This window comes from Lathyrus oleraceus, chromosome 1, assembly GCF_024323335.1.
Source record: "Lathyrus oleraceus cultivar Zhongwan6 chromosome 1, CAAS_Psat_ZW6_1.0, whole genome shotgun sequence".
Lineage (NCBI taxonomy): Eukaryota > Viridiplantae > Streptophyta > Magnoliopsida > Fabales > Fabaceae > Lathyrus > Lathyrus oleraceus.
Genome location: NC_066579.1, coordinates 231,762,912 through 231,789,560, shown reverse-complemented (window position 1 = coordinate 231,789,560; position 26,649 = coordinate 231,762,912). Strand labels below are relative to the sequence as shown.

Sequence of the window (26,649 nt, the reverse complement as noted above, 5' to 3'; positions counted from 1 at the left end):
TCGTTACCATGAATGTTTTGATTCATGAACTCCTTGTTTTGTTGGGTTTGAGCGGTGATAAAATTTTCCATAATTTTCTCAAGGCTCGGCTTTGGTGGCACAGGTTGCATAGGTTGATTTGATCTAGAGCCCTGATAACTAGGTCTCGGAGGTGCATTATTTTGGATAGGGTTATTGTTTTTATAGGAGAAGTTCGGGTGATTCCTCCGTCCAGGGTTATAGGTATTCGAGTATGGGTTCCCTTGGGAGTAGTTCACTTGCTCAGAGTGGGTTTCATTTAATAGACTGCATTCTGCAGATTGGTGTCCTTTGGTCCCATATATCTCACAATCCGACGAAACTGCGGCTATAGTATTCGGGTTTATGCACATATGCTCGACCTTAAGGGATAATGCGTCCATTTTAGCTTGCATCATGTCTATAGAGCTTAGTTCATGCACTCCTGCTTGGGCTTCCTTTTTCTCAACTGTCGCTCGTTCGACTCCCCATGATTGATGGTTTTGAGCCATATCTTCAATGAGGGCACTAGCTTCAGGATAAGGTTTGTTCATCAGAGCACCGCCTGCGGCAGCGTCGATGGTCATCTTTGTGTTGTAATGAAGTCCATTATAGAAGGTTTGAATGATTAACCAATTTTCTAAACCATGATGTGGGCATGCTCATAACAACTCTTTATATCTCTCCCAAGCTTCGAACAGTGATTCTCCTTGGTTTTAGGTAAATCTAGTTATATGGTTTCGAAGAACGGCGGTCTTACTTGGGGGAAAATATCTAGCAAGAAAAACTCTTCTAAGGTTATCCCAAGTCGTAATGGAATTGGGTGGAAGGGAATCTAACCATGATAGGGCTTTATCTCTGAGGGAAAAAGGGAATAATCTTAAACGTATTGCCTCAGGAGAAGCTCCATTGGTTTTAAAAGTGTCTGCTAATTGAAGAAATATTTTTAAATGTTGGTTTGGGTTCTCAGTAGCGAGACCTGCGAATTGTCTCTGTTGCACTAGTTGCAACAGGGATGGTTTAAGTTCAAAATTATTAGTTGGGATGGTTGGGTTTACTATACTAGAACTAGGTTCTTCATTTGATGGTTGAGCGAAATCTTTAAGAGGTCTTTGGTTTTGATCTTCGGCCGTAGCTCTCTTAATCCTATGAAAGAATAAACGTGCGCGAGCGTAACGTTCAGGTTCCGCCAGAGGGTATACTAAGCTTAAACTTCCGGTGCTGCGAGTTCTTCGCATTGACCGGCGGGAAATAGCCTAAGTCTAAACGATATAACAATAGGAAAATGAAATTTGACAAAATTGGTCCCCGGCAACGGCGCCAAAAACTTGATGCAGTGTTTCGCAAGTATACGAACGCGTCAGAGTAATATAAAAGATTGTCGAATCCACAGAGACCAAGTGTCAATCTATCGTTATCTATTGTTATGGTGTTTATCAAAGGCAACAAAAATAGGTGTTTTTAGAGTGTGCGATGAAAAGTAAAGTATTGAAATAAATTTAATTAATAAAGACAGGGTCGAATGTAATTCACGTAATCAATTAATAATCCAAGTACTTGCTAATAGAATTTCTTATGGGCAATGTTTCCTACTTTGAAAAGAACTAATTTAACACGAACTGTCGCTTTCGCGTATTCAGAACCGAGTTGTACTCCCTAATCAAACCCTCTTATTGTCACTTATAAAAAGGCGCGCATTGCGTTAGAGTAGTAAACCTATTTTTAAGAAATATAGTGTCTTGACTAAGTTGAAAAGTATTATAACCTGGATTTCTTAACCAAAAGAGGTTCTCACGAACCAGACTCTAAACTTATAAACGCGTTTGAAAATAGTTTTAAAATCTCTTTTCTTCTTAAGTTAAAAACTCCTAATGAACTAAACAAAGCGCTTTCGCTGTTTTTGAAATAGTTAAAAACAATTAAGTTTAAAAAGACGTTGGACGGCTTTCGATCTTACCCAACGGAATTGAAGTGCGGGAAAACTTAAGTTGAAAGTTAAAATAGCCCTTAAGTGTTTCTACGAACAATTGTACGGATTATCGGTTCAATTACGATCCTTACATTCTAACCTTATAGATTTAGTTAGACATGGTAAAGTAAAAGTGCATTAAAGTAAATAAAAGTAGTGCGAGTGCGGAAAGTAAATAAAAGTAGTGTGAGTGCGGAAAGTAAATAATTTAAAGCGAGTGCGAGGAAATAAATAATTTAAAGCGAGTGCGAGGAAATAAATAATTTAAAGCGAGTGCGAGAAATAAATAAAGTAAAGCGAGTGCGAGGAAATAAATAAAGTAAAGCGAGTGCAGGAAATAAATAAAGTAAAGCGAGTGCGGGAAATAAATAAGATAAAGACAAGTAATAAAAACCTGCTCCAATCGGAGGGTTGAGTAAATTGCAAAGCGGAAATGAAAATGGTGGCAGGATTAACTTCCTTCCAAAGTGCTCCAAACTCGATTACAGACTCTATCACAGACTCGATTACACAATTGTGGTAACACTCCAATACGAAGCGATTACCACTTTAAAATACTGAATATATGCCTAAGTGAAACAAAGTTGCTCTGAGTTTGCATCTGCTCTAAGTTTGGATGATTGTAAAAGTGATTTCGATTTTCTATTTATAAGCAAGTAAAAAGATGGAAATGACCAGGATGCCCTTCAACTTGAAAATGGGAGGGAAAACTTTTCCTCTTGTGGCGCCCGCCACAAGGCCAATCTGAGGCGCCTTAGTGGAAGTAGTGGGGAACGTAGAAGTTGAGGGAAGTTGATCTTGGACACGTCATGGCAGGGTCTATGGCGCCAGCCATGGGGTAGGCCACAAGTACAAAATGCTGAATTTTAGGGGTTTTGGCTCTTTTTCGCTCCTTTTCTCGATCGGGGCTCCGATTAAAGTAAAAACCTGAAAACAAAGGAAAACATAGCAATAACACAACAAAATAACAATAAAACAACTAGAATGCATGTGAAATCAGAGTCGAAAATACGGTAAATTTCAGTGTTATCACCTAGAAAAACACAATAACTAGATGTAGAGCGTCTGGTGTTAGGACATCCATCCCAATCAGCGTCAGTGTAGGAGATAAGCTTTGTAATAAGAGATGGGGATAAGTGTAGTCCAAAATGTAAGGTGCCATGAACATAGCGCAAAATGCGCTTAAGACCAAGCATGTGTTTCGTGCGGGGGGAATGCATGTGAAGAAAAACTTGTTGAACAGCATATGATATATCAGGTCGGGTGAAGATGAGATATTGTAGGGCCCCTGTAAGACTCTGATACAAGGAGGGATCCTCATAAGAAGTGTTGGAGGAGGTGCTGGGTTTTTTCTTGGTGTCAACAAGAGTGGCTGATGGTTTACAAGACGCCATGACAGCACGTTCAATGATCTCTGAAGATTAAGTGCTTTGACTGAGAAATATGCCATGGGATGACGAGATACTGCAATACCCAAAAAGTAACTCATAGGGCCCAAATCCTTCATTTCAAACTCAGATGCTAAGAGTGACATAATTCATTGGCGGAGGACCTGAGTGGAGGTGATGAGGATGATGTCGTCTACATACAGTAGAATGTAGTCCATGTCTAAACCTTGTCGATATATGAAGAGGAAGTGGTATGATATGCTATGACGAAAGCCAATGGTGGCGACATAATCAGCAAAATGTTGGTACCATGCCCTATGCGCTTGCTTGAGACCATACAATGACTTCTTCAACCGACATACATAATCTGGATAACGGAGGTCGCAGAAACCCAATGGCTGATGCATGTAAACAGTCTCATGAAGATCACCATGTAAAAAGGCATTCTGGACATCCAATTGATGAATGGATAGGATTTGGAGAGAGCAATGGTAAGAAATGTTTGAATGGTAGTGGATTTCACCACGGGGCTAAAAGTCTCATCACAATCCAAACCTGCAACATGTGACCTGCCATCACCTACAAGACAAGCCTTATAACGCTCAAAGGAGCCATCGGGATTTTTCTTATGCCTAAAAATCCACATACATAGAATAAGATTAGCATCACAAGGACGGGGAACTAAATCTCACGTCTTATTTCGAATAAGAGCATCAAATTCAGATTGCATTACGGATTTCTAATTCGGGTCTAATAAGGCTAGTTTGGGGGTTTTAGGTATGGGAGAGATGGTGTGATCAGAGTGAGAGATTGATAAGTTAAATATCCTACGGGGTTTGACAATGCCTTTCATGCTTCGAGTGGTGATGGTTCGTGTAGCTGGAGGTGGATGCGGTTGAATTGGTGGTGGTGATGGAGAGTTTATTGTAATGGATGTGTTGATCGAAGAGGTAGGAGATGATGATTGTTGGTTTATTAAGGGTAGTGGTTGGTCAATTGGGATTGTGGGTGTTGGTTGGTTATGTGCAACAGGTGGTGAAATTTGATTTTGCCACTGATGTATAAGGTAGGGGTGAAGGTCATCATCTAGGAACTGATAAGAGTGAGGTGAAGGGGAGTGTATCTTGGTGAAGGGAAATTGAGTTTCATCAAAGATAACATGCCTCGAAATTATTAATTTTCTATTAGAAAAATCAAAACACTTGTAACGTCTATGACTCGGCGAATAACCCAAGAAGACACACGGAGTAGAGCGGGGTTGTAACTTATGAATGGTAGATGATGGGAATAATGGATAACATAGACAACCAAAGACTCTGAGATGTATGTAGGTGGGATACGATGATACAAGAGTTGTGTTGGTGACTGATTATGAAGTGTTTTACAAGGAATAATATTTAAAAGGTAAGTTGCCATGTGGAGAGCATGATGCCAAAACGAGGGGGGAACAAAAGAATAAGCTAGCATAGTGCGTATCATATTATTAATGGTTCTTATTTTGCATTCCGCTTTCCCATTTTGTGAGGATGTGCGAGGACAAGAGAAATGAAAAACTAGACTATGATCAGTGTAATATTTTTGAAAAAGCTCATTATTATATTCACCGCCATTGTCACGTTGAAATGGTTTGACTTTTTGCAAAAATTGAGTTTGAATGAGTTGAGTAAGTGACTTGAACGTTTCAAACACATGAGATTTTCTGCTAATAGGAAAAGTCCACAAGAAGTTTGTAAAATCATCTAAGAATAAGACATGATATTTATGACCAGCAAAACTTAAAATTGAAGATGTCCATAAATCACTATGTAAAATGTTAAAAGGCATCAAAGTCGTAGTTTGAGAATCAAGAAATGGCAATTTGACTTGTTTGCCTAAAACACAATAGTCACAAACGACAGAAGAATTAAAATGTTTACAACATATGAACTTATTTTTGTGAAGGGAATTCAGAACAGACACGCCAGGATGACCAAGACGACTATGTCAAAGACTGGATGTGAGACCGGCAAAACTGGGAGGAATGGTAACTAGATAAAGATCTCCACGACTGTCACATCTGAGAAGGGCGATCCCTGTCTTAAAATCAGAGACAGTAAAACTAAAAGGTTTAAAGGAAACAGAAAAATTGTTGTCAGTGGTAAGTCATCTCACAGAAATTAAATTTTTAATAATTTTTGGGACATGCAGGACATGGTTAAGGTGAAATGGTTGGTGAGATGTGGTTATTTGTGTGTGTCTGGTGCCATGAATTGGAATTCCATGGCCACTGCCGACAATGACTTTATGATTTGAATTACTTACTGGAAAATAAGACGAGAGATTACCTTGTGATGCGGTTGTGTGAGATGTTGCGCCTGTGTCCATGTACCACTGATTGTCAAGAGTGTGGAGTGACATGATGTGCATTGCGGTCTCAATGTCTGTCGGTATCTAAGATGAGGTAGAGGTTGCATACACCTGAGGACATTGTCCTAGAATGCCTGGCTGCTTAGGAGGATCAGCAGGGCGTGTCCACTGAGAGTGGGATACAGACACGGTGGCATAGTCCATGGTGGTGGATTCCAACCCCATGGTTGCTAGGTTGGGTACTACTGTTGTTGTTGCCAAGGAGGAGCGGACAAAGGTGAGGGAGCGCTAGGAGCTCCAGACTGAGGTGAACTACGGTTACCACGTCCCCATTCGCGACCCTGGTTGTCGTGGGAGCGAGAACCATTGTCGGGGCGACGGTTGCCACGTTGAGAGGTGTCTTTAGTAGGTTTCGGCTGAGTGGTATGTAGAGCAGCATGAGAGCCTATGTTTTCCATCTTATCCATACCAGCTTATTTCAAAGTGAGCATGGAACGAGCCTGATAGAATTCCGGAAGAGGGTTGCTCTGGCGAATCAATGTAGCAACACTGCGGTAAGCTTCTGGGAGACCAGAGATTAGCTGAAGGACCAGACGATGATTGTTGACAGGGGAACCGACATTTCTCAACTGATCATAAAGCATCTTAAGACACTGACAGTAAGCAGAGACATTGGGAAAATCCTCCATACTAGTGTTAGAAAACTCTTGCTCAAGAGTGACAGGTCGAGCATTTTGGTTGTCCTGAAAAATATCTTCCAAGCGATTCCATTCTTCCATTGTAGTGGAGTTGGATTCCAGAATAGTGGTCAGCAAATCGGTAGAAACAGTGGAATAAATCCACTGAAGAACGGTGGCATCAAGAGTGGACCATTGTTCATGGTTGGCGTCGGTAACGGCTGGTGGCTCTTTTCCGATAGATGGAACGGTGTGATGCAGGACTCAATATGGAAAAGCTCGGCCCAGGTACCATATTGATCTTTTTCCATCTTAAGAATAATAAGAATGTGGTTCCTAATATTGGAGACGGCAAGAGCGGGATGAAACTCCGATTTGGAACCTCGAAACGTGGTGTTCTTGGGCTAGCCAGAATCACCAGTATCGGCGGATTTGTAGGTATCGACGTTACTATGTTCTGAATGTTCTGAATTAGACATGGTTGCAGGTGGAACAGTGAAAACACACAAACAGTAGGGATATGTGAAAACACGTACAGAACATAACCACTTGTGAAAACACGTACAAAATGAAAACACGCAAACAATAGCGGCTGATTTGCGGAGGAGAGAAGGTGCGGTTGTGGTGTGATACGGAGGTGTCGATCGTAGAACAGGGATCGAAATAGCATGGGTCCTTGTGCACGGTGGGGTGCGACGGCGGCGGCGCGAACAGAGGCGGAAGGCAAGAGAATAGGGTGGTTCTCGTGTTCGGTGACGGCGGTACAGAGGACGGTAGTCCTGTTACGGCGACAGACTTCAAGGAGGGAGAAGAAGCATGCGGAGGCGGATTGTAATGAGGGAGAAGAAGAAACGCGTTTCTGCGTTTGCTTTTTTTTTAGAGTGAGGGATCGGTTAGGATTGATACCATGTAAGATAATTGAAATTGTCTCCTTCTCATTGATCTGAATAGAATATATATACATCAATGTGTAACATAATTATAGAAAAATTAGTCTAGATAGCTCCAAGTGTAGTTATACACTTAGAATAATATATGTTCTTTTGTGTGCTTGATTAATTGCGAATAAGATGAAACTTAATAGACCCATACATATAGATGAGGTTCACGCGCATTGGAAGTGGTTATGGTTTGATGATGGTGTGATCAAGAAGGGTAAATTATATATATATATATATATATATATATATATATATATATATATATATATATATATATATATATATATATATATATATATATATATATATATATATATATATATATAAAATGACATTGGAAGGTGATTCAAGAAAGATTTTTTAAGTTAATTATAACATAAAATTGCACATCAAAGAGAAAATGCAGAAGATAGCCTATTAAGACACCATATATATGAAATCATCTATGGAATCGATAAAAGGTAAGGGTGCTCCTAAGAGGGTTAAACAAACAATGAGTGACAATTAAATCAAGCGGTCTCCATCATATTTCAAATATGTCAACACACTTTATATGGATTCTCCAATTTCACAATTAAAAAAAAATCTATTAAAGGTACTCGCATCAGGAAATCATTGCCTTCACCACCTTTACCAAAAATGATACACATTGAAGAGATGCAAGTTGTTATGTACACACATATTGACCGGATTGTAGATGTTAAAGGTGATGGTAACTGTTGTTATCGCGTTGTTTCAGCTTTGCTAGGTAAGAAAATTTGTTCGTCAACATCTTATTAAATAATTGAAGGTGCATAAGAAATCATAGACGAGTATATAAGGAGAAAAGAACAATATTATGAAATTCACAATGCGCTTATTCCTTGTCTTGACGGTGCAACACCAAAGGAAAAACGGATGTGTTTCTCTAGAATGGAGCATCTTATTTCTAGTGCATATAATAGAGTGTATCAGATATGGTTTCTTGGAAATATTTTTCTCATTTTGAAGTGGCTTGCCTCAAAATCCAATCGCACACATTATGTGTATTTGACAGCTTTCAAAATCACAACATTTTATATAAGTTTATTTGAAACCAAGATGTCATATACCATGAACATCCTCTGAGTGGACATCTCATTCCACAAATAAGACAGAAACTTGGCCAAATACTTTTTTTAATAAGATGGAAGAGTTTTCCAATTTGAGTGATATTGATAAATAATCAAATTAAGAAAAGTCAAAGGTGGAATCACTCATAGATTTTGGCGACGACGCTTTTTTGATGCATTTTAGTTTTTATCTTACAATGAATTTAGGCAGTGACACATTTTTCGAATGTAATATTAGATAGTTAATTTCGTAGATGTAATCCAGGTATATTTTGATGTGTTTTAATACATATCTAATAATACTTGTATAAATATTGGAATTAATATTTTGATGTGTGTGTATGTCATAAAACAAGCATTGTTAATTGATGTGGTGTGAAACTGGATCCGGATTTCAATTTTATAATATATCCTATATTTTATGTATATGTAATACGAAAAGGGGAGAATTCGGATTTCAATATCCGAAAAAACCTCATGTTTACTTTTCGTACATGATAAAAATAAGATAAAAATAAGGGTCAATCCATATTTCAATATTCTTACCAACCCCTGAGACAAGATTATGTTTGTATGGTCAATAATAATTTAAAACTTATATAAATATGTCTCATATGTTATCTCAAACACTCCAAAATGAATCAATATTGGTATATTGCATTTGTGTACTTCAACAACATAAGGTCTCTTTTTTAATTTAGGGTCACATAAAACATCTATTTTTTAGATCTAAAATTCAAATTAGAGAATCTCTTACACTACATTGTCAATAGAACAGTAACTAAAATCGGATATCGTTCATCAAGGGTTGATAATGATGGAAAGATTAAGATCATTAAGTTTGAACTAAAGAAAGATGCAAACATAAGTGTTATGTGGAGTATTTTTCATTGTTGCTCAACTAAGAGTCCAACCGAGGTGAATGCCAACACTTGCAAGATCAACCTTAAATATTTTAAAGATGATGAAACGTCCCCAACCATCTGTTGGTGATGAAATGTCATGTTAGATTTATATATATATATATATATATATATATATATATATATATATATATATATATATATATATATATATATATTCTATCTTAAATTATGTTAGTTTAGATTCTCTATTTGATATTGTTAGTATATTTTGTCTATGTGATAGTATGGGTGAATCCGAATTTCAACCTCTGAATAAATTTATAGATCAAATTGCTTGTGTGTTATGTGCATGTGATAACGATGATGAATCTGAATTTCAATATCCAAACAAACCCTAGAATAAATTGCTTGTGTTTTGTGCATGTAATAACATAGGTGAATCTGAGTTTCAATATCCAGACAAACTCTTATAACAAATTGTTTGTGAACAAATGGTGAATTCATACTTTAATATCCGGACATTTTTTACTTGTGTTTAATGAAGTTAGGATGCATTCGAATTCCGATTTCTAGATTCTAAATGTATTTTCAAAATTTCGTCAAAGTGGGGAATGATGAACTAGGTACAACTAAAATCCTCAACTTCTAATTCTAGGATTATTGAGGCTAAGACAAACATATCCAATAGAGCAAATAAATAAGGGGATTTCTTAATGCACTCTATGATTTACCAGGACACCTCGTGAAAACTCAAAAAAATCTTCAGAATTGGGAGATGTATCTCCAAACACAACCCATGCACACACAATTCATTCGTTTTTAAACAACACCTTAATTTTATGACTAAATTTAATCCGAAAATACATTTTCGATATATCTCCGAAAATACATTTTGAAACTAAAAAAAAACACTTAGATCCTATAATTTAAACAATAAAACACGCATACTTCATCAATTACCGAGAGATGATTACTTAATTTTTTGTTTATCATGTAAATGAACCTATGGAACTTCACATGTTAAAAAACTTAACATTTCAATTACATCAACAAAACCTTGACATTTCAATTACATCAATAAAACTTTAATTTCGCTTCGGTTCTATCTACACCTTCATCAAGTCACATACGGTTGAATCCAAATTCCATATATATCAATGAAACCAACATTGAAGATGAAAAAAAAACTATGTTATGAGCAATATTTTTAAACTTCAAGTGTTAGATATGTGTGAATAAGTTCATGATTGATAAGTTAAAAATACATCCTATGGAAATACATTTCTAGAGTGTCTCTAAAAATACATTTCTTGAATAAAATAAATCATAAAATTAAGGGATGATTTAAAATCGAATAAGATGTGTATACATGAAATGCATCCAAAGATACATTTTTAAATTCTGAAAGATATTTTCGAATTTTTATATGATATTATTCCATCAGATAGAGTGGAATAAGAAATCCCCATAAATTATTCAATTTAGGTCATTCAGCCTGCATAACAAAATGAAAAGGAAAGAAGCAAAAGTTTATTTTATTTGTCATAAACACAGCTGATAAAAATAAGCCATAAGTAAAAACTTATTAGTATGAAAGAAAATGTTTTCTTTTCACAGAACCGAGTTATATATATAATTTCTACTTTCTAGCTAGTTATTCTTTAATGCAAGATTTATTTCACATTCCAAAAGTCGGAAAAATGGGAAACATTGATAAATTACATAGATAATGATGATGTACAACATTCTGATCAGACATATAATCTCAAGCTTGATTAACCAAGCTTAGTAAACACCACAAAAAGCTTGATCAACCAACTTTAGTACAGTAACCTGATTTTTTTTTGTTTGGAGACACCAATAAATATCCAAAACTACCCCCAAATGAAACATTCTTCTTGATAGCAAAAAGGTTTTAATTGGACCCTCCTCAAATCCGGTGTGTAGTTCCCGAGTTTTCCATCAAAATGAGAAGCAGTCACCGTGCAAGTTTTAGTTTGACCCTCCTCGAATCCAACGAGGAGTTCGTGTCCTTCCAATACTAGAATAATAATCACCCACATTGGCTACAAATAGTGGATCCCTATCATCTTCTAATTTGTACTCATTACTACCACCATCAGTTATATTATCTAGTTCCGTCTCCTCCAACTCTTTTGTCAAATCATCCATTGTTTTTTTCAAACTAGCTTTGCCCATCTGGCCTGCTTCTTCTGTAGAGAGACCAACCATTGTAATTTTTGGAAGAAAGGTATTTTGTTTCAAATATTCTTCATTTACACCTTTTCTTGATAACCCTACTTTTTCAGTGCTGTCATCCAAACTATATTCAGAAGAGTCTGTACACCCAGTTTGTTTAGCATCATCTTCCAATTTAGAGTTATCGGGACAGCTGCTTGACTCTGTAATTCTCAGAAAAGAGGCTTCACTTCTGCAAGATAACAAAAAGTGTTACAAAGATAAAACAGATATTATATCATGTAGTCTTCCTTTTAATTTTCAGTTTAGAAAATAGAAACAAAAACATTTCTTTAAATCAAATTGGCTTGAAAAAATGCTTCCTGTTTTCGTTTCCTAGTAATTGCAAAAGTATCATCTTGTTTAACTACTAAATATCAAAATTTAACACTTAAATCAATCAATGTTGCTAAATTGGTGGCCATGGCGCTGATTTTTTTACAATCTGCATAGGCCATTCGTGAAGGGATGGATGTTATCGTAGCTCCATAGACCACAATGGCGTGTTTATATAGCAAATTTTTTACCTCCTCTCATCCGCCAATGACAACACTGATTCCAACAAATAACTTTTTGTAGAATGTGAAATTAATTATTCGAACTTTATACTTCTTACTCCCTCCGTTTTTTATTATAAGTCGTTTTTGACTTTTCACACGTATTAAGAAATGTAATAATTATGGTATGAAAAAGATAAATTACGAAGGATTTTACAAAATTATCCTTCATTAATAGTACTGAAAAGACAAATTGACATAATTGAAAGGAGAGAGAATAATAAATATTTAAGGGTACAATAGGAAAAATAACATTAATGACTCATTGGTATTATAAAACGACTTATATTGTGGTACAAAATATTTTTCCAAAGTGACATATAATAAAATACGGAGGTAGTATAAAGTAGATTAAGTTCATAAAACTTTATCCAAACGAAAAACTAATTGAGACTTTTCTTATGCTACTTTATTTTGACGACTACTCCCTCCGTTCCTTTTTAAGTGTCACTTTCTTGATAAATTTGTGTTTCTTTTTAATTGTCACTTGTAGAATTCAAGGTAGTATTAAATGTACTTTTGTCAAAATTACCCCTATGTAATTATTACAGAGAGAGAAAAAGTAAAATGAATATAGAATATAATTAAGGGTATTATAGGTAAAATGAGAATTATTGTTTAAAAAGTAACAATAATAATTAGCTTTCTTGGTATGTGTAAAAAGTCAAAATGTGACACTTAAAAAGGAACAGAGGGAGTAATAAGTTATTGAAAATATAAGTAAATGACCATTACTAGATAATATCTCTACAAATGCCCAAATCATCTTATCTTTGGGTTGGTGTACCTGTTGCACTCCATTCTCTTTTATTATATGTCTTTTGCTATTAAAAACCCAAATAATTAGAAATACTTGATCAAGATGATATCACAAGATTTATTGGTTGAATTGGTTAACTTTGCCTTTTACATAATATATATAGATACTCCAAAATTCAAGCCATACGTGTATGCACCAAAGTACCAACTATGTACCAACTTTTTAAAATTAAAATTTGGGTAAATTCATTTTGGTGCACGTTTCTTTGATCCAGAATCAGGTCTTTCCTACCTAGATCTTTCAACCTCAAGAACAGGTAGATTTGCTGGACAGTATGTCTTTGCATCCTTTGTTGCTAAGCCACAACTCGACAATAGAGATGATGGTTTCATTGTTACTTCATTTGATTTGTTGGTAGAGAGATGTCGTTTAACTATTGAAAAGGCATCAAACTTAGAGCCAACAGGAGTATTTGAAGGACCACTGACAACTATGAACCTTCAAGTCAGATAACAAAGGCTGGAATACAAAACCACCACAAAGCATGTGAATGACTTGCAACTGTCGACGCAGGACATGACAGGAGCAGCACCAAATCAGGCCTACGGAAAAATATAGGAAGATCAGACAGGATATCTGCCAGATTGAAAGATTGCTGAATGGCCTAATACACAACGAAAGTGATGTGGGGCACACAGATAAGGGCTCATGAAAGCACCTTTGGGGCTGAGTCTCAGATGTATGAGGTGATTCTAGCTATGGAGCCACCTACCAAAAAGGTCGCCAGTGATAGGTATAGATTATAGAAAAGCCAGTACCTAAGAACAAGGTTGGCTGGGAAAAAACACACTCATGAGCACATCAGGTAGGCACGGTTTGGGTTGCCACTTTAAACTCTAGATACTGTGCAACTAATAGAAAAGAGAAGCATAACCAGAAAACCATTGACATGTGTTAATGCACAATCAGAACAAAATATATGATTCTCAAAGAGAATACACGGGTCCTAGTTTCTCCAATCAACATGACTAAAACGAACCTGGACCTTGATGCTAGATTAAGCTAACTTAATTAAATATGGATTGGTATAACAATTTGTTACTCTTGGGAACCAATTGCCACTATTTGTTCTTTTATACTTGGATATAATAAACATGACCAAAAGAAACCACTGGATTAAGAATAGCAAGAGTGAAAAATACACAAAATCAAAAACTACAGAAAATTTACCTTCTTTCAAATGAGTCAACCATATATGGAAAGTTCGGTTGTATGCCTGTTGCTTTCCGCAACCACCTATTTCCCAAGAGCACTTTGTCAACAGTATAATGGAACTGGAGTTCTGCAGCTTTAGAAATAACACTTAGTGGTATACTAGGATGGCCCATTTCATCAAGCACTTCTTGAACCTGTCAGTATAAATGAACAAGAAACTAAACAATTTTCCTAGAAAAATAAATATGGGCCTTGATGATACATATATCTCGAACTAATCCTTTTAAAAAATGCAACACAGCTTATTTCTCTTCAAGAACAAGTTATGGTAGGTATCCCAGGAATACTTTATCAATTGTTATCAAGATTGAGATCTAAAATGTAAGATCACATGATCTCACAAACTTGCCTCCTCTACTTGAGTCGAATCACATGTGAAACAACTAGTTGGTAGATCGAAGTGAGATCACGAGCAAGATCATAAAGATTGTGAGATCTCTTGCGATCCCAGAACGCACATTTCTGAGTTGGGGATCCCATAAACCCACCCTTAAATTCCCGAAAACAACACCAATCTCCTTCAACTCGAGTCTCTTGACCCTCTTGACCCATCTCACCGGCTTTACGCATCTTACTCCATCTCTCTCGAGCTTCAATCCTCTCTGCTCATCTTATTTCTTCACATCTACCCTCCCCACTTTTCTGAGCTGTCATAGCTTGGCCTGCATTCAAATTCATTGGAAATGGCTTCTGTGCAAGGTGGTATTATGGTTGGACAGCATAGGCTGGATGTTATGGTGATGGTTATTGTTTTAGTTAGATATGGTCTTCTGTATGCATCTGACTAATTATGACCTGTTCCAGATGTTATGGTTTCGATACTTCACTCTAAATAAGTGGAACAGATAAAGAAATATTCTCTGCGTCTCACAATGAGTGACTCATTTGGAATAAAAAAGTATCCCATAATGAATGACCAATTTCAATTTTTAATGCACGTTTTCCAATTCTACCCTCTAATTAATATTACTTTTATCATTCTCAAATACTTGATAAGAATTACTTTAATAAAAATATCATTCTCTCTCTTTCATTTATTTATTTTTCTTAATCTGTGTGAAATGGTCACCTAAGTCACTCATTGTGGGACGGAGGACGTACTTACTAAAATTGAAAATACATTTACCTATTTACTCCATATAATGTTTTTTTAAAACAAAATAGTATTAATAATAATACAAGTATTGTGTTTGGCTGTGTGGATAAACAAAGAAATAAAAACAAACCTTTTTTAAGCGGACAAAAATAAATAAATAAACCACACATAAATTCTGGAAACAAACGGATGGGTGTGAATAAAATCCTTAAAAACTAAAATAATAAGAAAAAAAATCTTTTTTTTGGTGAAAAAATAATAAAAATGGAAAACATTAAAATCCAATAAAAGGAGGACACGGAAAGAGAAACTGGCAAAAGGGGTAAGAGTGTTAAATAAAACAATGCAGGGCTATGTATTTTCCATAGATTCATTTACAACTCAGATTCACACTCAGTCCATAAACAGACTCAATTTTCGTGTTTTTGTTTCTCACTCGAATTCCGACAATGATGACGCTGTTATAACATTGCTGCTGTGTCTCTGCATTTTTTTCCCTTTGTTTTTTCAATCTTGCAGTTTTTTGGCCCTGGTCATTAAGGGTGAACAAGGGATGAGTAGAAAAACCTCGGAAACTCCAAAAGATGTTCCTGCCGTCAAATTTCCATCTCTCAGTGATGGCTATTTTGAAATCGCAGCAATTTGTAATAAGAGGGTCCACAAGGTCAAATTTCATCTTTATCTTTTTTTCATTCTTGAGGTTCTCTTTTTTTTTCTGTTATCTTAGAGTATGATGATCATTTTCTTGTCCAATTTCTTCTTTCGCTTGACTGAGTTTTTTTTTTGTTGGTGGCAATTATCAGGGTAAGGTGGAGTATTTGGTCAAATGGTGAATGCCTCTTTTGTTTTTGTTCTTGTTGTTTAGCTAGATTCCGATAAAATAAGATATTTTTAATAATATTTTATTTATTTGTTTATTTATCACTCAAGGTCCGGATGGGATGAGACAGCAAACACTTGGGAGCCTCAAGAAAATTTAGTCTGTGTTGCTAATGTGGAAGCTTTTGAGAGGAGGTAATCCCTTATTCCTCAGAACAATATTTACGTTTTTCTTTAGATTGTGTAATTATGAGTGGGGATGAATGGCATATTTCAATTTATGTTTTTGTAATTGTGTTGTGTTTGCTATGAATATGACCGAGTTGTGATAAGCATTGGTTGATGACTGTAGTTGTCAGAAACTGGATGGACTTAATGACCGGACTCTATGACTTGTTTTCTTACAATACTTGTTTCTTCATTGTTTTGAAGCTTGAGATCAACAAAGTATAGGAAGCGCAGACGCAGGCATGGTGATGGCAGCAGTCTTGGAAGAGGCAAACATGCTAATGATGATAGGTCTGCAAATGTTTCAGAAGACAACAGGTCTGTGAATGTTTCAAAGGAGGATTCTGATGATGAATTGTATGCGAATGATTCAGAAGAGGAATCTGAAGAGGAAAGTGATGAAGAGAGGTCTGCAAATGTTTCAGAAGAGGATACACTATAAGGTGATAGGAGGGCTGGAGGTGGGCAGGGCTGGTAGCAGTGAACCTGCGGAATGTTATGGTGATGGCTATTACTTAAGTTCGATTTGGGTCTTAAGTGACTAATTATGACTTGTATTGGATGTCATGGTTCTGAAACTTCAGATTTAAGTTTGTTTAATAATGTTAATATTTATTAGTTATTTTTCATGGGGGCGTATCTAGTCAGAAGCCATTGTTAACCATTAATAAATGGCTGAGATCAGGGTACCAAAATCAAAATATCACATGCCTTTTCCTCTATGCTGTTCATCTCCAAAATTTCTCAAACCTGAACATGACTTTTTCTGCTGTCGTCGCTGTGGAAGTCTTTCACACACTGTTTCACTACGTTCCTACATGCGATAACAAAACCAGAGTCCCCTTTCTTTGGATTTAAGCACTACTAAAAATTCTGTATAGATCTTATGAAATAGATTCAGATTGGTGAAATACTAATCCATTATTAATTTATGCAATATCGGTTTTGCTGATTCTGATTTTTAAGTCTTTTCCTGGGTTTTGTTGGTTTTGATTCACCTCCAACGACGTTCATTTTAATCTAGTTATTACTGTAATTCTGATTTCGATCCGGCGACATTCATGTTTAATATGGGTTTTGGATAACTTTTATAGATATCATCTACCCATTGTTCCTGGTTTGATACAGAAGTGTTTATTTTTATCCAGCAACGTCAATGGTGGCGACAGCAGGTCGAACCGTCCATGATGGTGGATGGGGCTGTGCTTGTTACCAATGAAAAAGTGGTTTGGAAACTTTCAGTAGGAATAGATTGGAGGGTAGAGTGGTGAGACCGTTTAGCTGAAGCATTCAGTTTCAGCTGTGGGTTTCAAGGCCGGGAGCAAGAAGAGTTCCTCCCACACTGACATAAGTATCACTTTTCATTTTGGTAGGATCTTATGATCCTTGTTACATTCTTCTGTTTTAAGTGTCACAAAGATCTTGTATTTGGCTAGAGCGTTGAACTCTTAGAGAAAGATCTTAAATTGTGGGATCTTGTGATCCCATGATCCATTTTTTGTTTTGACCCGCTTCACACATGTTTCGACCCAATCATTAAACAATTGGATTTGGCCCATAAATTAACCCGGTAATTAAGCCTAATGGATGTGCACAGATATTTTAGGGTTTTGGGACTGACAATGTTTTAAATGAGCTGTTAAAAATTGCAAAATAAGGATTGTGAAAGTTGCGCGACAAACAAAAGTCATTGGAACTCTGAGAATTTTGTATCAATTAATCAAACAATGAACAAATTTCTTCCCTTCATCTATCCTTTCTATATATTCAAATCATCCTTCTATTCTTCTCATCTTTTCTATTCCTGCACTTCAATACTCTTCCTTCCTTACAATTATGTTTTAGTTGCCATTGAGAATATTATGTCTGAGGAAATTATATTTTTTTGGATCGAGTATTTGCTATTGATGATTAAGTTAATGAGAATTTTATGTTAAGGTTATTTTTTCTAATTATTTCTATATATTTGTCTATTTGTTGGGATCTTACGATCCATATTACGATCCTACAATTTACGCTTATTCTATACCCTAACGATCTTTATCGAGATCCCGATTTTGACAACCATGATCATCACTTACTTTAACTTCAAACAAATACTAAATTAGTCAATCAGTGTGAAAGGTTCGGATTGAAAACTCTATTCGATATCAAATTCTTATTCACTATAACGAAAACTTTCTTCCTCATCCTTGTACTTCAATAAACAATAAAATATTCATAAAACAATACAATATTATAATACTAGTCATACCTCTGGAGGCTCCCCTAAACTATCTCCAATTTCCTCAATCACTTCTGCTGCCAAGTTGTCATCAACCACATCTCGTCGCCGCTGAATGTGCCGAGTTTGGATTAATGTATGGAAATGTTGATCAACAGCTTCTTCAAGAATGTTATCAAGCATGTTTTTATCAAAGAAGTAGGGGGTATACCTATTCAAACAATGCAATAAGGTCGGCATAAATATTATGTTGCTTTGTCAGAAAATAATTCATTTACTCATTGCTCTAAGGAGTCTGATATTCAATGAAATGTGTTGTAATACATAAATAAAATAACTCTGTTTTAGGATATAATACGTCATTCTTTCTTTCCTTTTCTTACTACATATCACCATGGTCCATGACAGCCAGTAACTATTGGGACAAGATTTTATTTCTATTTTTCATTATCAATTATTAAGACTAGTCTATACATAATAGTATTTGAAATAATATGCGTCAATCACCATTTTGCTCCACGAAATTGTAGGGTCCAGCAATTTGATAGTTCAAATTTAGGAAAAGGGAAATCAGTCCCTCAAATTGAAACACCTCAAACAAATTTATTCCCTTTGTCATCTAAAAGGGTCAGAAATGCTGAATTAAGACATCATTTAGGGTGTGTTCAAATGGAGCATATTTTCATAAATTGGTTTAAAGCTTCAACTGATCTCTATTTTGTGATCCAGATTCATCAAAAATGATAAAATTGATTGACACAATGACGAATTTGATTGATGATCTTCAATTTCATGGACTACTTAGCTATTTCAAAAATTTGAGAAAACAAATTGTCCGACCTGGAAATAATAATATTCAGTTTTTTCTCTTTCAACTTTCAAGTAAACATAATATAATATAATCAAAATAAGTCTAATTCCTAACAGAAAAATATCACAATCAATATTTATACAAACACTTTCAAGAAAGCTAAGAAAACCAAAGAAGAAACAATGGCAAAAAAAAGAGACTAGGCTATGGCAATTATATTCAATCACAAAGGAAAAATAGAATTTGTGTAAAAAATATGAGAAGAGATATCCCTGTTGAGTTACTGATAAAAGAGATTTCAAAATGCACAATAATCATTTTACTGATATTAAATTTCAAATAAACAACATATAAGCAAGTTCTATGACAATAACACCTATTTACATAAAACAAGGAAGATAAGTAATATATACCATTTAATTCCATCGGTAGTTGCTATTGCAATATCCAAGTTCTGAGCACTAAACACAGGCACCCCATCGACCTTTTTCCCAGCGATATTGTGTGGGATGGTCTTCAGAAGTTTATTAGCTGCCTTGACCTGAAGGGAAAATATTTATAATTGTTGATATTTATAAATATATAGTGTTGAGAATATTTGTATATAGAATAATCCCACATCGACTATATCATGTAATTAGTTGTAATCTCTCTATATATACTCAAGTCTCCGTAGTGCTTTTCAAAACACACAGTTTAACCTAAATCTGAGCATGAAGGGGGAGTGTTAAGAGTCCCACATCGGATAATATATGCCTGAGCACTAAACACAGGCACCCCATCGACCTTTTTCCCAGCGATATTGTGTGGGATGGTCTTCAGAAGTTTATTAGCTGCCTTGACTTGAAGGGAAAATATTTATAATTGTTGATATTTATAAATATATAGTGTTGAGAATATTTGTATATAGAATAGTCCCACATCGACTATATCATGTAATTAGTTGTAATCTCTCTATATATACTCAAGTCTCCGTAGTGCTTTTCAAAACACACAGTTTAACCTAAATCTGAGCATGAAGGGGGAGTGTTAAGAGTCCCACATCGGATAATATATGGCTTAAACATGTGTTTATAAGTGGGGGCAGTCCTCACTCTATCAATCGGTTTTGTAGGATTGAGCTAGGCCCAACCACATTTCTTAACATGGTCTGCCCCCACTTATAAACACATGTTCAAGCCATATATTATCCCATGTGGGACTCTTAACAATAATATTTAAAGATTGTAGTCAAATAAATTTGAAATATGTACAACAATGAAAGACAAAATAATACCTGCTTCTCGTTTGGAACAAATTGGAATAAGTGAGGCTTTTCCTGCATGGTACATAGCAAGCAACATATCAAACAAAAAACATAAAGCAACCAAATCAATAGTGGATCATATATAACCGTAAATGCACTAACTCAAACTAGCAAAACTATATCTCAAATGGCAATTGAAAAAGTCATCAGTACCTTGAAATGCTTATATGCCAAATCAAGACGGCAGGCACCCACCACGCCACTTGGAATATCGAGTTTTTTGACATATGAAACTAGAGTGATTAAATTTAAAAAGGTCAGTATTTGGTGTTAATTGCTAATCGGAGATCAACATTAATCAAAATATGCGATGATAAGAGAATAATTCAAGGAAAAGAGGAATGTAAACATATAGTGATAAAAGTACAGAATATTAGGGACAAACAAAATATTTGGTTCTAAGTGCAAACCACAAATATATCCATAAGCGGTTTATAAAAAAACAAATATTTACAATGGTTCATTTATCCAGATACTTACGAACCGTTATGGTTACCTTTATTTTTATCTGGTTTTGTGAAATGGATGACTGTAACCCCTTGGTGAAACAATTCTTTTCTCTGCTCAAACTTTCAAACTCAGTGATTAGTTGATTATGGAATATTTTGTGACTTTTCTCCACTCTAGGGTGGTTTTAGAATTATGATTTTTGTTAACAAGATTTCATATTTTCTCGATTACATCTCAGTCCCTTTTCTATTCTTAGATCTTAATTCTCAAGCCATTGCACACTGTTTGCCGCCTGAAGAGCCGTTATCGCCGACATCAGATGTAGCTAATGACTGTGTGTTCTCCGTCATCATGACGTGGTGTTTTTGTGTTCTGCAATTCTACTTTCCCTGTTTCTGTGTTCTTTGGTTTGATAAAAGCAATGGTTTTAGCATATTGCATGCTCACTTCTCAGATCTTGTGTTCTGCAGTCTGTGTCACCGCTTCCGCATTGCGTGCTCATCCGCCTCTTTTGCTTTCGCTCTGTTGCCACCGTACGTGCTGCATTATGAACTCCATCTCTTCTTTTGCTTCTTCCGTCTGCGGTGGAAATGGAGGTGCTGGAGCAGGTGATTCTGGCTGATATTCTGGAGATGCTAGTCTCAAATTGGTTGTTGCTTATTCAAAATTGATTTTCTTAATAATCTGGTTATACTTTTTCTATTATTTACTGAATCTTGTTTGATTTTTATTAACTAAATATTGTTGTACATTATTAAAAATTAAGTAATTGTAATCAGTAGTATGTCATTTTGAAGAATCTGGTAACACATTATCGATATTTTTTAACCAAGTTTATAGCAAATTTGGATATAACCAGTTTTAACCAGTAACAAAAAAAAGGGATGGATTGGTTTTAAAATCCAATTGAAACAAGCGGTTTTGACATGGAAGTTGTTTGGTTTTATGAATAACCTGTCCATGAGCAACCCTGCAAGATATACACCGTGTTCAAAGGAATGTTTTAGCACACAACAAATGTGCAATGCAAGGATCAGGTAGTAGGTCAGAAATGTGTAATTCAAGTGTGAGGTTCGGTCAAAGTAGGTCACTAATTTGCACTGCACAGCTACTTGAGGTTGGAAAAACTCTTAGGTTTTAAGTTTTATCCCTTCACTGTGGAACATCGGTGTATCATAAAAGCTTGGAAAAGGTAAGCAAGTTAAATTTTACGCTGAATGCATCATATGTCACATTGATGCACTTGGTTGGAGCCAGATGCACAAATCTTTAGGGGTACCTCTCTGCCACTTATCTTATGGGATAGGGTTTTGTTTTCAGATCACTACGTGGCTGTTTTAATGGAGTTGCCATTTCAGATATGCAGAGATTGGACAGTCCTGTTACATTCTAGATTCGCTTACCTAGTTTTTTAAGTCGCAGAAGACCCTTAGCTTGATCTTCCGCAGTTCACTCTAATGAATTTTTTTATTTTTTTTTAAATATTAAAGTCAACCCCCTTCCATCCCCCAGAGAAACAAATAAGAAAGAGTGATTCTATTTCATAAAATAAAACTGAATAAAGTATTTTTATTAGCTTCAAAGAAGCTAATTAGCATTCAAAAGGTGTTTGGCTAACAGCTGAATATATTGGAATTAAACATTTCTACAGACAGAAACTTAGTAAGGCCAAAAGTAAATACTTAGAGAGTGAGCTATAGAAAACAGGAAATCAGCTAGCCTAGGTCGCAGTAAAAGGACACAATGATAATTAGATAACATCTTCACAGTCATAGATTCAGCATGTTATAAAGAAAAACTTTGAAGAATATGACAACAACCATAGATTCATTAAATTATAAAGAAAAACTTTAAAGAATATGACAACAACAATAGATTCATCAAATTATAAAGAAAAAGTTTGAAGAATATGACAAGACATAAATGGATCGGAAATGTTACAAGCAAACTAAAGGAGCGTAAAGAAGGAGGACTGTCGATGAACTAACCTGCATCTCTTAGATCAATAAAAAAGCGAAATACAGGGCCATTCCTCTCACTCTTGGTGATTGCTGCAAACATTTTTTTCAGCCACTCTGGGGTTCTGCAGAAAATAGATAAAAAGCGGAAAAAATTATGCTTTTAGAAAAATAATGGATGGTAACAGCTTTATCTATACTTCAGTTGAATGAGATACTAAACAAACACTAGCCACAATTTCAGTCCCTAATTCAATGGACACAGATCTACAACTTTTGTTCCACAACTACCAAGCATCTTGGATTTCCTAAGCAAGACTCCCCGTGTTTGTTACATCAGTATTTGGAATGACATTAGCTCGTATTTGCTAAAAGAAACCAAACACTAGCTCGTATTTGCTTACAGATGCAAGGCGATTCAATTGTCCTCATAAACAGACACGGAATCCTAAAATCCCGGGCATCACACCTACATAACAAACACCTTTGTATATTCTGTCCTTTAGAGAACGGAAAAAAATTCTTTTCAGTGCCGGTTTGGATAAACTTCATAATAAACAATTATAGTAAAAAATATTAAACGAATCTTGCAATAAGAATCAATTTTTAAACAACAGTTTCTCATATAAATTGAAATCATCTTCTACCTCTCTTTTCTTCAAACTCGCTCAGTAAATATAAATATAAGATTATAAGAACTATTCTGTTGTCAATCAGTAATCACAAAAAATAGCTGTTTGTTCAAATTCTGCTAGCTATTACCATTATTTAATAAAACATAGTGATTTGTTCAAATTCTGTTGTACCATAGCACTATAGCTATAACTGCTATTCAACAACACAGCTTTTCTTTGAGTAAAAACAATATATTTATAACAACTGAGAAGCTCCCATGAACTAGAAGGTCATTCAAGCGTGTCTTTGGTTTTGCGGTGAAAAAAAATGATTTTGAATGAATTGATTATCTACAATTGATTCTAGCTAAATGTGAGTTGACGATAAAGTAATTTATTTTTGAATGAATTGATTCTCTACAATTGATTCTAGCTAAATGTGAGTCGAAGATAAAGTGATTTATGTTAGGATAAATTTATGTAAAAGTGAGTTGAATAGTTAATTTCAATGTAAAAATTGTGTTTAAACTCAAACGCTACAAATTCTAGCTTGAAGTAGAATCAATTCTACTTTAGAAGAACCAAACACAACAAAATCATTCCAAAATCAATTCTATACCTCTTAAATTGCTTTTGACTCTTCCAAAAGCTAAACCAATACATTACTACTAAATCAAAACTAGATTCCACTCCACAAAGTATTATTTATATAACCATGCAATAAACAAACCAAAGCTAATCTTATGCACCAATTTAAAAAATGATACAAAATTACAACAGAAAAAAGGTTACAACTTCAATCTTTATTTAATTTCACAAACATAACAAAGAGCTTTAAAATAAAGCACAATCTTGAATTTGATTTTGAAAGATAAATTGAAAATAAAGAGTTAGGAAAATTCAAAAAAAAAAAAACCTTGTTGTGATGAAAGGAATATCAAAGTGAGTAGAAACAGCCATGAGACCAGTTCCAGAGAGGTCACACATGCTGAAAACCTGACCAACAAAAGCGGGACCACCACCACCTTTGACATTGGAATTGAACCTCGACACTCTAACCGATTTAGCGGAAGAGCGAGTTGAGTCGGAGGTGGTTTCGAACGTCACAGCGGAGAGAGGTGGCGCGAAGAAGAGGGGGAGGGAGACTGCGGAGGGTAGTTGAGGTAGAGGTGAAGGTGGAGGATTGTGATGGTTGAAGAGAGAGAGGAAATTGGAAGCGGTGGATTGGAAGAAGGAGAAGATGTGGTTGTGATTGTGGTTGTTGTGACGGCGGCGATGAGGTTCGGACGGTGGAGCCATGCAGTTCGCATGGACGGAGGAGGGGATTTGAATTTGGGTAAGGGATTTGTTGGGTGAAAAATTTTAAGTGATTATTATTATTCAATTATTATTACAATGGGAGTGGGAGTAATAAAAAAATTGAAGAGATAATTGTTTAAGACCTTTTTTTAGTGAATAATATCGGTTTGTTATTGATTTTTTTTAATGAGAATCTGAAAAATTGAAAAACAGTTTTAAATGAAAATTTAATAAAAGACTTTTTAAAATCATTTTTTATACAGGTTTTTTAAATCCTCATGACCGGTTTGATTCAACTTTGTTTTAAAAATATTTTAATTAATTTGAATAATTGTTTGTTTAAATGAACATAAAAAAATTATATACATGGCAAGTTTATTTGAAGAATGAATTTAAAATTCTCAAAAGAAAAATATTTGATATATGAAATTGTGAGTGTGTTTGTTTGGTAAAGAATTGAGAGATTGACAAACATTAATAGATGTTTTCTATTTGATTTTTATGCTTAAATGTTTTTTTTATTTTTCTATGTTTTTTAAATATTAAAACTTTTTTTATAATCAATACCAAACAAGCTATTAGTCTTTGAGATTAATAAATTTAGAATGTTTTAAATCAAACCTTGTAGTTAAATCAGATTTTTAAAAAAATTAATAAGTATTTATCAAACTTCATAAATATGTAATATAAATTAAAATATTTGTAAAATAATAAAGAAATAAAACATATATATATATATATATATATATATATATATATATATATATATATATATATATATATATATATATAATTAAAAGAATATATAATAAACAACAAAATTTTAACTCAATTCAAATTAAAGAGAAAAAATTCAATACATTTTAATTTTGCTCACAAATAAATTACGGATAGTGTTATCTTGTGGTTTTTTTACAAAAATAATCAACTTTTTCAAGGAAATTCCCAAAATACCCCTGGTTTCAAAAAAAAATCTCAAAATACCCAACTTTTAGGAGGAGTCGTCAATTGAATTGGAGACTCCTCTTAAAACTTGAATGGAGGCACCAATTGGATTGGCTATCCAATCCAATTGGCGCCCTTGTGTAGGTTTTAAGAGGAGTCGCCAATTCAATTGAAGACTCCCCCTAAAATGCATTTTTTTGTGTTTTATGGTATAAGTGATAGATAAATTTGATATAAGACCACTTGATATTAATAAAATTTGCCGTTTACACAAAGAAACCTAATGGTGATGACCGGGATCACCTAACCGACCTCCGGTCCCACATCCTCTAGCTACTCTAACCCGTGGCCCTAACCCACGTTGACGATTCGGTACCGGTGTTTGATCATCTGAGGGGCTAGGAGCGTCACTACCAACTACAGGAGAAGGTCTGTTGAGGTAGTCAGATAATTCGGCATAATCTTCAGTATGCCTCGATGGTGTATCGTCGTAGCTGAGCTCATGACCCATGCCAGAGAAGTTGGGATGTGGTTGACTCATTGATGGACGACCAGGACGGTTGAAGGGAGACATGGGTGTGAGCGATGCGTCGAGGAAAGGTTGGAAAGGTTGTTGGGGTGTTTGGTAGAGATAGGGTTGTTGGATGTTTTGGTTTTGTGAGGTTTGGGCTTCTTGGCTACGGTAGGAGGAGGGGCGGTTAGTGTTGAATGATCGTTGGGTGTTCTGGCTTAGGCGACTTTGGTAGGGTGATGGGGTGGGTGCGAAGCGATGTTGAGTCTCAGGTTGATGGTCA

The 26,649-nt window shown here is 35.2% G+C and overlaps 3 protein-coding genes and 1 non-coding gene across 4 annotated transcripts; 2 read left to right on the top strand and 2 right to left on the bottom strand.

Annotated features, from left to right (window-relative positions):
- The first annotated feature begins 639 nt into the window (after window positions 1-639).
- On the top strand, window positions 640-746 carry LOC127116576 (small nucleolar RNA R71). The gene has a single exon (XR_007801397.1). It is a non-coding gene; the product is annotated as a small nucleolar RNA R71 (small nucleolar RNA).
- A 5,427-nt stretch (window positions 747-6,173) lies between these two features.
- LOC127101193 (uncharacterized) lies at window positions 6,174-6,479 on the bottom strand. Its single transcript, XM_051038540.1, has one exon. It carries the CDS (start codon window positions 6,477-6,479, stop codon window positions 6,174-6,176), a length of 306 nt encoding a protein of 101 aa, XP_050894497.1.
- A 4,497-nt stretch (window positions 6,480-10,976) lies between these two features.
- LOC127128824 (uncharacterized) lies at window positions 10,977-25,006 on the bottom strand. The gene is made up of 8 exons (XM_051058190.1): window positions 24,528-25,006; window positions 23,028-23,122; window positions 20,743-20,822; window positions 20,560-20,601; window positions 19,697-19,824; window positions 18,503-18,683; window positions 14,061-14,239; window positions 10,977-11,706 (listed from the first exon to the last, which is right to left on the bottom strand). Exons 1-8 carry the CDS (start codon window positions 24,908-24,910, stop codon window positions 11,268-11,270), a joined length of 1,527 nt encoding a protein of 508 aa, XP_050914147.1. The 5' UTR covers window positions 24,911-25,006; the 3' UTR covers window positions 10,977-11,267.
- On the top strand, window positions 15,464-16,875 carry LOC127128833 (chromo domain-containing protein LHP1). The gene is made up of 4 exons (XM_051058200.1): window positions 15,464-15,865; window positions 16,005-16,030; window positions 16,132-16,215; window positions 16,453-16,875. Exons 1-4 carry the CDS (start codon window positions 15,545-15,547, stop codon window positions 16,688-16,690), a joined length of 669 nt encoding a protein of 222 aa, XP_050914157.1. The 5' UTR covers window positions 15,464-15,544; the 3' UTR covers window positions 16,691-16,875.
- Window positions 25,007-26,649: the final 1,643 nt, after the last annotated feature.